Source organism: Podarcis bocagei (genome assembly GCF_964188305.1).
Source record: "Podarcis bocagei genome assembly, chromosome: 10".
Classification (NCBI taxonomy): domain Eukaryota; kingdom Metazoa; phylum Chordata; class Lepidosauria; order Squamata; family Lacertidae; genus Podarcis; species Podarcis bocagei.
Window position 1 is genome coordinate 72,110,147 of NC_138135.1, and position 12,084 is coordinate 72,122,230.

Below are 12,084 nucleotides of genomic sequence, written 5' to 3' on the forward strand. Positions count from 1 at the left end.
ATTATTATTATTATTTGCAAGTACTGCTTTTGGAACAAAGGTTTTCTAGCATAGTTTGTATGTATTTATATGTGTGTGTGTGTGTGTGTGTGTGTGTGTGTGTGTGTCTATTTATCAGTCTATAATTTATGTATCTCACAGATTACATTACAGTACATGTATTTAATGTGATTTTTGTTGAAGGTTCCATCTTTGGTTTCGGTTGTCATCAGTCCAGAGCTGCAGACTCCAGCCACAAAATTCTGTCTCAAGCAGAAGAGTCATCAAGGGCATAACAGAAATGTCTGGGCAGTTGATTACTTCCATGTCCTGCCAGTGCTTCCTACCACTGTAACTCACATGATACAGTTTTCTATTAACTTGGGTTGTGGAACCCACCAACCCGGCAACAGGTAATTGCATTTATTTCTTTTTTCAATGTAATTGTTAATTTCTTTTAACAATTCTAGCTTTTATCAAGCTGCCTCCCTGTGTTGCTTGGTGCATTTATGCAGGGCTAGTGTTAGGATCTGAGGGCTCCTGAACAAGAGACCACCCATGGACCCTTTTCACCATGAATGGGCTGAGGTAGCAAGATAAGCAGAATGAGAGAACATAGTAGGAGAGAAGACCTTAGCTCACTGGTAGGGTGTGATTGGCAAGTACCATGAGTGATCCCTGGCATCTCCAGTTGAAAGTATTGAGCCCCTTTTGGGGCTCGTGGACACTTTAAAGAAGTTTCAAAAAATGTGAGCACCATCACAAAATGGCTGCCCTGAGGCCTGGCTAGTCACAAAGGACAGGTAACTTGCCCAAGTAACTGAGTACAAGGAAGAACTGAGGTCTGTACCTACAAATACACAACAACTCCTTTGAGCTCACAGCTTTCTGCTGTAAATTGAAAGCAAATGCATAGATGGGGTCTGAACCACAAACCATAAAATTGCTCATTTGAATCCATGATTTTCTGTTCAATGGAAGACAATTATTTATTCAAATTGATTCTAAATGAACTCACTTCCGCAATCTCTTCCTCTCTTTTTTCAGGATTGCCTCCATAGCTCTCTTTCACAGGCAACCCAAGCATGCACTCAGTTCATCTCTCTCCTTCCTTCCTTCCTTCCTTCCTTCCTTCCTTCCTTCCTTCTTTCCTGTGGTCCCATCTGTTCTCTTTCAGCTCCACCAACACCTCATCTATACTGGTTTTGTCCTCCCTATGTGGCTCTGGCTTTTCCCTTTCCTACCTTCCCTCCCATGGCCCCATCTGCTTTCTTTCTGGGTCTCACAAGGTCCCATCCACCCCTGCCCAGATGATCCATGCAAGCAAGCCAAGTCACACCATGTGTCAGAAATATTACTGTGAGCCAAGCCACATGTGAAAGACAACAGCATTCTGTAGGTTTATATAAAACTGTGGCATCTATTTTCTTCCGCTAGGACAATAAAACTATAAGATAGGTTTGAAAGTTTTGGCCAACTTCTGCATACAACTTCTTGGGAACCCCTAGTTGGCCATATGTGTTCTACATATGCAAATGTAGGTGTTCTGTATTTTGGTAGACCATGCTCAATAGAGATCTACAATTAGAACAGTCCTTTTAAAATGAATTTCTCTTTTAAGGTACAGGTACAAGCATAATTTCCTGCTTCATAGTAGGGTTTTTCAGTACAGTCTTTGATCTTTTTTGAAAGATCTCCTTTCAACTCACATAGTGGCTCCGATTCAGGGAGTTTGTTTTGCTTTATTCGTTTTTGAAAAGAACTGCTAACTTCCCACAAACCTCATCTACATTTCAAAAATAATTTCACCGTGCAAATCTCCTTGTCCACCAAAGCATAATTTTTAGCAGTACTCTCATTTCATGACTAGGAATATAGTAGAATATGGAGTAAATGTGGTCCTCAAAGGTATCCATAAAATTTCAACTCAAATGAAATCAGTGAAGCCTCATAAGCTATTTTAATTTACATTTAAAATATCACACACACAATAATTGTGCGGAAAGACATTCTTCAAGTAAAATCATATTCCAAATAAATTATTCTGAACTGGATAAGCCATGTGCTGGCTATTTGGCGCCAGGCTGATGAATTATTAATTTGTCTTAATGCTTCATTTGCAGAACTTAAAATGAGACTATTAGAATTAAACTGCGCTGCTTAAATTATTCTACACAGACATTTTTCAAAAGGCTACATTTCTTTCAATATTTCCCAAATTAGTTGAAAGCTCACAGAATGTGACTTGTGCTTATTCCAAAAGTATGTACTGAAAGTGCTTTTATTTTTTATAATGAGTGGCAGTAATGAGTTCAGAGATGAGGTGATTCATGTTGCAAGAACTTTAGATTAACTCACACATTTGTGACCACTCACAAATACACTCCTCCTCGTTATGGACGTTGGTGGAGATGGTTGCAGCAGGGCATTCTTGGATGACAAAGATCAATCTGGGTTCTGGTCTGGCCTTGGGACCAAGCTGACCTTGGTCACCTTTACCTAGAACTGAGCAAGGGAAGTACTACCTTACTCCTCAGTCACAATGAAGCTTTTGATAATGTTGACCTTGGCATCTTCCTGGACCAGCTCCATGGGATAGGATTGGAGGATCTGTTTTACAGTGCTTCCAGTCCTACCTATATGGTCAAGTCCAGAGAGCATCACTGGGAGAGTGTCTTTTCACCCCTGAGAAGTTATGTTCTGGGGTGCTACAGCGCACTATTTTATACCCAGTGCTATTTAATATCTATATGAAGCCACTGGGAGCAGTCATCAGGAGATTTGGAAGAGGCTGTGTGTGCCATACATATCTAACCTAAGATGTGATCACCTGAACCTGCTCCAATATGTGAATATCTCCTTAGCTAAGATCTCTCACACATGTACTTCTTGTACCCCGTACCCACCCTCCACCCACTAGAATGCTTCTTGGAGATGCATGGGAAGCTATTCCTTCTCCAGGTCAGAGTAGTCTGATATAGGTCTAACATCTATACACACTGCAATCCTCCTCCCCCCCCCCCACCTTTTGAGCTTCTCGGCTACTTGGGAGGAGGCTGAGATTGTCCACTATGCAGCTTCTTGATCAAGAAGACAGCTATTCTCGTATGCCTACTATATTTCTGTGCTTCTGTGGAATATAACATGCGTGCACAGCTTGGCCTTTTATCCCTGATTGTTCTGAACTTATGAAATATAAATAACCCAACTCAATTGCCAGCTCAGCCTCCTGACCCCTCCACAAAATGGTTTGAGAAACCTATTAGCAGTAGGAGCACACAGGCCTTAGCTCTCAGTTTCCCTTTGGTCTGCCTCCTTCTTGACACACCAGTACTGGCATCAATCCTCTTTAAACCCAATGTAGAAAAACAACAGCCTGCTGGGTAAGTCAGACTTGCAGAAACTGCTCTCACACCCATCAGCTAAACACTTTCTGACAAGGGTTACCATCTCATCTTTTAACGCACTGTGCTCCATGTCTGTTTCATCTTGAATGTTCAGCACTCACAGGCATTTCATACCTCAGCATCCAGGGGATCAATTATTAAATAAGCCATGATTTTAAAGCTTTTGTGTGTTCTTGCTATTAATCGCAGTTAGTGTGGGATGAACAGCCCATTTTACTTCTCTGTTTCTTTGGGTTCCTAGTGTCAGTTTGGAGTTCTCCACCAACCATGGCCGATCCTGGTCCTTACTTCATTCTGAATGTTTGCCAGAGACATGTGTCGGGTCTCACCTTCCTCACAGCACAGTCTATGCCTCTGAAAATTACAGCGGGTAAGGAAGTTCGCTCCCCAAATAGCTCTAGTGCAAGAATGATGCAAGAGGAAATTGACTCTGGAAAGCAACGGATGTGATGCCAGTGTCTTAGCTCTTCTCTGTGACAAATGGAGGAAGGCATCTGATGTTATGCTAATACATTTTATTCACCTCAGGTTGTTTTAATTGGAAGAAGGACAGCCTTATGTTTTCAGGACCCATAGTAACTGAAAAGTGATTTGATAAATCTATTAAATAAACGTGAATTTCTTAAGAATTATATCAAGACTAAACAGTTGCTTATGGTTAACTCCCTCTGCATATTCAAACCTAAATGGCTATATATGAGTCCTCGTTAAGCAGCAATAAAGTTACATTACAAGTGTAAAGTAAACCTTTTATGAGTGATGTCATTAAGGCTTCCTCAAGTATGGGCAAATCCCAGTATAATAAGGATTTGGCATAAAAGCTCTTACTCTACTTTCCTTGAACATTATATGTTCGTTCCAGAATTGTTTCCAAAGTTCCTATTTGTATAACAATAATTTGAAGGATTGAGAGCAGCTAGAATAATCTGCTTCAGTGATGATAGCCAGAGAGCTTACAAGCTAAATTTAGATTTGGAGGGGGGAGAGTGAGGCAAGGATATTAAGGAATGAATATATGCAAATACAGTTGCATGCATTTGGACTTAAGCTACTCTGTCCACTCCACATGCTCCTAGAGTTTCAGACGCTGTGATCCTTAAATGCTAGGATACCCTTTGTCTTTGTTAGTGAATGAAGCATCTGCAACTGGTGTGAGCTTGACACTATTATAACTCTAAATCGACTTGTAAGTTTCAAAGCATGAAGGCTCATATGTTTGTTTCAGGTGGAACCGAATAACTATTCCACTTCCAAATGCAGCATTAACTAGAGATACCAGGATTCGATGGAGGCAAACAGGACCAATTCTTGGAAACATGTGGGCAATTGACAACAGTTAGTAGTATTCATTACCATCATCATTGTGCCTCAATAGTGCTTATTGTCTGTGCTCCCTTCTCAGTGAGTGCCTTTGTGTTTCGCAATATGATAAAAATTGTGGGGATCCCAGTTTCTTAAGCACTCCCCCCCCAAGGTGTTGTTGTTTTCTTTATTAAAGTGAGGCTAAATATCATTTTTCCAATTTAAATGACTTGCAGAATCTTAGGATATAACATTATGCACTGAAGCAGGCAAATACATACACCAGGGCTGCCCAAACTTTTTTGTGGGCTGACCAAAGTTGTTGAGTTTTTTTGAAGTTGCTGAGCTTTTTTTAAGATTTTACCCCAGGACATATACTGCCACGGGGGCCAGATTAGATTGATACAATAAGTATTAGGCCCCCAAAATGGACTTTGGTCACGCCTGACAGAGAGAGAGAGAGAGAGAGAGAGAGAGAGAGAGAGAGAGAGAGAGAGAGAGAAATATAGGGAAATCCTAGAAATTGTTTTGAAAACATAAACCTGATTTACGTATGTAATTTTTTAAAAAATAATAATGCATGTGTCCTATTACACAGCCACAGGTGGAGTTGCAGGAATGATTTCTCTGGCTAGGTCCAGATGTACCAGGAAACCAAGGTTTAGAGATTTGCCACCACATGCTCTCCTAATGTCCATTTCTCTTCACTCTCCCTGTCTCTTGCACAGAAAGTGCCTCTGTGTGGGTTTAAATATTACAGCTAACCATCACTACATCCGTCTGAGTGCAATCAACCACACACTCCTATTTTCACTTTTATAATTGTGTTTAAACTGAGTCTCCAGAGTGGGTGTAGGAGTATGGCTGGTTTCATTTTAATCCTGAGTGGGCAAGGAATTCATTTGCAAGAGGGAAGAGGCAGGGAGAAAGTAGGCAGAATTTCAAAGCCTGCTCCGAGTCCCGCAGTCCTCGTTTAGCAGGCCTTATTGCCAGTAGATATGTAGATTAAGTCATATGAGATCTGTTAATAAAATAAGAAGGGCATGATCAAAGCAAAATCATTTTACAATGTAGCACTTCATTTGTGAATGACCTACTATATAGCTGGTTTTATAGTAAACATATTTGAGGAACAAGAAAGCTGCAAAATGTGCAAAGCTCTGCAAAAGAATGTGAGAGTTCACTAATATCCCCACAAAGAAATAGGATAAATTTTAACATTATTTTATTATAAATGCAGGTTTTCAGGCCAAGATCTCTGATGTTGATCTGTGAGCGTGTTGTTGCTTTAACGAAAATTTTGCATCAAGCTAGGAAGTTTGAAAAACGGAGTATATTTCTTCTTTTAAACAAGTTGCAGTCCAAAAGCTGCACCATGTAACTCAGTTTTTACAGGAAAAACCTTACATGAATTAAAGCTGCAGTCCTATACATACTTATTTAGGAGTGAGCCTTACTGAACTCAGTGAAACTGAGTAGACACAACTAGGATTGTGCTTTTAGTCTTATGGAAGGGGAGATGGGGAAGAACCTTTGATAAGTGATATTAAAATGTGTGATAGTTAATTCCTGCTGTTTTTTGTTGTAATGTTATTCACACATGCACATTTTTATTTTTTGCATTAACTAGGGATTAACTGTTTTTGAGTTTTTGAGGCAATATTAATGTTTTGGATTGTGTGTGGCGACATCCCCAAAATGAAGGAAAATGGACATCAAACACTTTTCACTGTGTATTGTTATTAAGAGGATATCCATGAAAAAACCGTAAGGCTAAAGCAGCACGTAAGAAAATTATAAACAGAACAATGGCAGCACAATTGGTGACTGAATGTTCATGTTTTGAAACTAGAACAAGTCCGCATGAATTTTCCACCAGAAATACATATTTAGCTTGCCAGTTTGGGCCTGAACATGGCAATGGCAAGGCATTCCAGTGCTAGCTTCAAAGTTTCCAGTGGAAAAACAGGGCCAAAACAGGGACAATTTCAGTATCATGCCGGTTAAATGGAATGGAATGACATGCAGACATGGGAGTCTATGAGAGTGCTGGGTCCCCTGCTAGACACTGGAATTTGTTTTCATAGCATATACATGCTATACAGTGTTTTTTGAAATGTCGTATTGATCATTACTAACTTCTTAGGTTTTCACACACTCATTGTGTGTTATTCATATCCATTGCTGGTTTTCTTGTATTTGTCTTGGGTCTTACTGAGCTCCTGGATAATGGATATAGTAAGGCTATTTTTGGAAAACTACTTATCAATGTCAGTTTCCTGCAGAAAAAGGGCAAATGTCCAAAAAATATCCACAGCATAACCTTACTTGTAACAATATTCAAAAGAACATAAATCATCTTGCAAGAGCAAGTTTTGTTTCAGTCAGAGTCATAGTTAACAAATGCATCCATCCATATATTCACTATAAATCTATCACTTACACAGTCACATTGCTTGGATCAAAGGTAAATATCCTAGCCTTGCTTGATATTATGAAGTCAGTATATCTGTGCCTTGTTTGTTTTTTCTTTGTCTCAAAATTTAATATAACTAGTTTTCTTTATCTGCAGTTTACATTGGGCCATCTTGCCTCAAATTCTGCTCAGGTCGAGGGCAATGCAGTAGAAATGGCTGCAAGTAAGTCTGATATAAACCATCGGCCAATGTATTTGTGCTTCATATTGTGGTTCTTTCTAGGTTGTAAGATAGTCTGTCCTCTGGGAATGCCCCCTCTCCTAGTAGAATAGGCAGGATCTTCTACAAGTGGTTATCAAGAAGAATAGTTCTCGCCTCGCTTAGACCAGACTCTTGTTAAGTCATTCTGTCATTCATTCAGCCCATATGGAATCAAAACAATTATCAGGTCCTCTTATTTGGCATAAGGTGGGGGCAGTGCTATCACCAAATACTACTGCAGTGTTTCAGAGGGGTAACATGGACTGTAACACCACCTGATGGGTTGCTCTCTTTGTCTTCCGCCTTTATTTGTTTACCATACCTATTATTACTTCTCCCAACTGGCAGTGGCAAAAGGCATAGCTTCAGCTGCAGGGAGGAAAGCATCTTCCATGAGCTGCATATCCGCTACTTCAAAAATTATTTGCCTTTTCTCCAGAGGTTTTGGAGCATTTTAAAGTTCCTCTAACAGACACTCCAATGGTCACCCTAACTTTTAACGTTTACCATCCAACCATAACAATAGTTGCACTGAAGTTTTGCTTCATCAGGTGTTTGAGACTGACTCCATTGGCCTCAGAGCCTCAGCCTCTATTTGCTAGGGTTCTGGTTATGTGTACTGATCATCACCTAACTGCTTTCGCCAAATCTATTAATTAAAAAATGGTCTGTAAAATATATCTGTGTCTGTGACCTTTCTAGCAGAGTCCCTTTTTGATTGAGTGGTAGTTGGGCCTAGGTTTCTGGCCTCGGTGTCAGTCACAAGCAGAAATGAGGCCATGCCTCTCCTTGGCCGTGGAGGTGTCATTTGCAGCTGAGGATCATGAAAGCTCGGAATTTCCCATGATTCCCATGGGGATCATGAAAGCTCGGAATTTCCCATGATTCCCATGGGGATCATGAAAGCTCAGAATTTCCCATGATTCCCAACCGCAAAAAAAATAATGGGAGTCCTCTGCCATGTTACCCCTACCATTCCCTAGCGCTTTGTGCAAAAAAGGTTAGTGAGTGGCAAAGTAAGGTTATCTCGGGTGTTCCATTGAACCCTTAAAAAAAAATTGACTTTTTCAGAGTGTTCCCATGAAACACTTCTAGCAACTTGCTTTGTTTTGGGTCAGACCGGAAGTGTGAACCTATTTCTGCCCACACATCCAAAGGACTATGAATGACCTCTGTTGGGTGTGGGTAGAGCTCTTATTTGTTGCACTTGGGATGTACCAAGCCATGTCAACAGAGAGCTGACTTCCACATCATGCTAAGCCATACCACAGCTTAGTGTGAACTCACAAGGATTAGGGTTCCTGGAGAGGAGTCTAGAGCTATCGCGTTCTTCCCCCAGTCCTCCTGCTGCTGCAGTGCTGTGTTTCCTCCAGACAAACTATGAACTATAAACCTAGGCACAAACCTTGGAGTTACAGCTCATGGTTTGCTGGAGAAGAGACAGTGGGACACAGAGAGAACAATGAAGGCAGGGGTTCCTGTTTTCATACCTGTACAGTGGTGCCTTGGTTCTCAAACTTAATCCATTCCGGAAGCCCTTTCCAAAACCAAAGCGTTCCAAAACCAAGTCGCGCTTTCCCAGAGAAAGTAATGCACAATGGATTAATCCATTCCAGACTTTTTTTTTAAAAAAAAAAGCCTAAAACAGCAATTTAACATGAATTTTACTATCTAACAAGACCACTGATCCCTAAATTGAAAGCAATAATCAATATACTGTAATATTAAATAAATAAGATAGTATTGTAGATGATAAAAATTAAAATTAATTTTTTTTCTTACCTGCACTGATGATAGTCATTATTTGGATGGGAGGCTTTTATTCATTTCCGCAGTCACACAATCAATCAGTAGCTGAACTGGGTTCCACACAGTCACAAAAACAAATTAACCACAAAAGCCTCAAAAACAAAATTGCAAAATAGCTAGCAAAAACAAAAGTGCCAAACTTAATCCCTTCCAGAAGTCCATTTGACTTCTGAAATGTACAAAAACCAAGGCGCAGCTTCTGATTGGTGCAGGTGCCCCAGAAATAATAGCCAACAGCTGCATCGGATGTTCAGCTTCCGAAAAATGTTTGAAAACCGAAACACTTCCGGTTTTTCGGCATTTGACTACCAAGGCGTTTGAGAACCAAGGTACCACTGTATTACATTTCTCTCTCTGCTATTATGTTTTTATTTTGACCATTCAGTTTCCTTTCCCTAATCTAGTTGCTGTTATAACATATAACACAGCTTCTTGGATTTTTGGAATTCCTGCCCTATGTTATTTTAGTCTGGGCAAGGCAGAGGACAGACTGCCCTATAATAAATTCCACTGCAATAAATAGGTATTACTGTCAAGTAGAAGAGTTTTGTTGTCTTGGGACAGGATTTCTGCAGTTTAGCAAAAGAATGTTTGAATGTGCTTTAAAAAAAATATTTGTAGAGATTTAAAGCTGAAGAGGAATGGTAACTGGGTAGACTTAATTTAATTTTTTGAAGTTTTATACAGCATTATGGTTGTTATGTCTGAAGACATCTGACTTTATCCATTACTTGATCTTGCACGTTCCATGACTTGATCTTTATAATACCTATAATATTTAGCTGAACGTAAAATTCTTATGTTTTATTACAGGTGTGATCCTGGCTTTTCAGGGCCCGCATGTGAAATGGCCTCCCAGACCTTTCCTATGTTTATATCTGAGAGTTTTGGCAATTCTAGGCTTTCTTCATATCACAATTTTTACTCTATCCGTGGTGCTGAAATAAGTTTTGGTTGTGGAGTCCTAGCAAGTGGCAAAGCCTTGGTTTTTAACAAAGACGGGAGGCGTCAGCTTATCACTTCTTTCCTTGACAGCTCACAGTCCAGGTAAATCGAAATAAATGGAAATAACACATTGAAGTTACAACACAGGATCCAGAGAGCCTCAGGTATCATGTATTAAAACTCGCAGCCTCCAATAGAGAAAATTGATCTAACATGTTACTAGTTTCTTAATATACTTCTTATTTGATTTTGGTTGTGTGAAATTTAATTTTAAAATTCATTTGCTTTATCTGCAGCACTAAGTATTTAATACATTTGGGGGCAACTATTGTATGCCTGAGTTTGCAAACATGCGGCATTAATATCAAAAGTGAGTGTTGGAGCCAAGTGCTAATTAATTATTTATGAGGTTATATTTATTTTGACAGCTTGTGGCAGCTGATTAGATCCATTCGATATCTCCTCCACCCCTCCGGTTCCTAATAAATAATTGAAGGCAATAATGATTGGCATTTTAAAACAATATATTCCGCATTGCATTGCTGGACTGAATAAACAATTTCAGCTTCACAAAGACCCTATAAATATTGTTTGCCTTGGCTTGTCTAGATTTTTAAGATTAAAAAAACAACCACAGTTCTAGGACGAGAGTGCTGTATAAATTGCAATTTACAACGATCCATGCCCTTGTTATCTAGGTTCCTCCAGTTCACCTTAAGGCTTGGAAGCAAATCCGTCCTGAGTACCTGCAAAGCGCCTGATCAACCTGGAGAAGGAGTATTGCTGCACTATTCATATGACAATGGGATTACGTGGAAACTGCTGGAACATTATTCCTATCTCAACTACCATGAGCCAAGGTACAACAGTCATTTTTATGGAGAATGATGTGCTTCCCCAGTTAACTGTTAGTTGTCTACAGCCCCATCCATAACACACTTAAGCTGAAGCACTTGTACTTAAGATGATTTTGACAGACTCGGTTTAGTAGGAGTTCTTGGTTGAATTGAAAATACACTATCGCTGCAGTTGTGCAAATTACCTTCATTGTTGTGGGGGTTTTTGTACCCTTCTCATGTTTTGAATTTAATATTATTTGAGAATGTGGGCGCTCCTTAGATATTTATGGATTAGCTGTACAGTGGTGCCCCGCAAGACGAATGCCTCGCAAGACGGAAAACTCGCTAGACGAAAGAGTTTTCCGTTTTGGAGGTGCTTCGCAAAACGAATTTCCTATAGGCTTGCTTTGCAAGACGACAATGTCTTGCGAGTTCCTGCTGGTTTTTTCCCCTCCCCCCCTTTTTCTAAGCCACTAAGCCGCTTATCAGCTGATCCAATCAGCAGATAAGCCGCTAAAAGCCGCTAATAGCGCTAATCCGCTAATCCGTCAATGGGCTTGCTTCGCAAGACGAAAAAACCGCTAGACGAAGAGAATCACAGAACGGATTCTTTTCGTCTTGCGAGGCACCACTGTATATATAATGAAAGGCTACATATTTTGGAAACAATATCAGCAACTGAGTATAATACAGTGGTACCTCGGGTTAAGTACTTAATTCGTTCCGGAGGTCCGTTCTTAACCTGAAACTGTTCTTAACCTGAAGCACCACTTTAGCTAATGGGGCCTTCTGCTGCCACCGTGCCGCCGGAGCACAATTTCTGTTCTCATCCTGAAGCAAAGTTCTTAACCCAAGGTACTATTTCTGGGTTAGCGGAGTCTGTAACCTGAAGCATATGTAACCTGAGGTTCCACTGTATACTACAGTCAAAGCCACCTATACATGCCTACTCAGAATTATGTCCCTTTCATTTTGGTGAGCCTTATTCACATACGATTATGCCTCAGTCCCATTATGCACTACAGTATTTAAGGGTTTTACTACATAGAGCCCACACCTAGTTCCCCTCGGCTATGCCCTTGTACCTTCCCAGAGCAATCTGGTAACGACTCTTCTTTCCCTGTT

General features: G+C 40.2%; 1 protein-coding gene across 3 annotated transcripts in view; it reads left to right on the top strand.

Moving 5' to 3' along the window:
* RELN (reelin) overlaps positions 1-12,084 on the top strand; it is a 296,593-nt gene that overhangs the window by 171,509 nt on the left and 113,000 nt on the right. For all 3 annotated transcript variants that reach the window (XM_081211340.1, XM_081211341.1, XM_081211342.1), the window contains 6 exons: positions 184-392; positions 3,628-3,756; positions 4,612-4,721; positions 7,261-7,327; positions 9,989-10,222; positions 10,819-10,980. In XM_081211340.1, the coding sequence (XP_081067466.1) occupies positions 184-392; positions 3,628-3,756; positions 4,612-4,721; positions 7,261-7,327; positions 9,989-10,222; positions 10,819-10,980 (911 nt within the window). The remainder of the gene's footprint in view (positions 1-183; positions 393-3,627; positions 3,757-4,611; positions 4,722-7,260; positions 7,328-9,988; positions 10,223-10,818; positions 10,981-12,084) is intronic.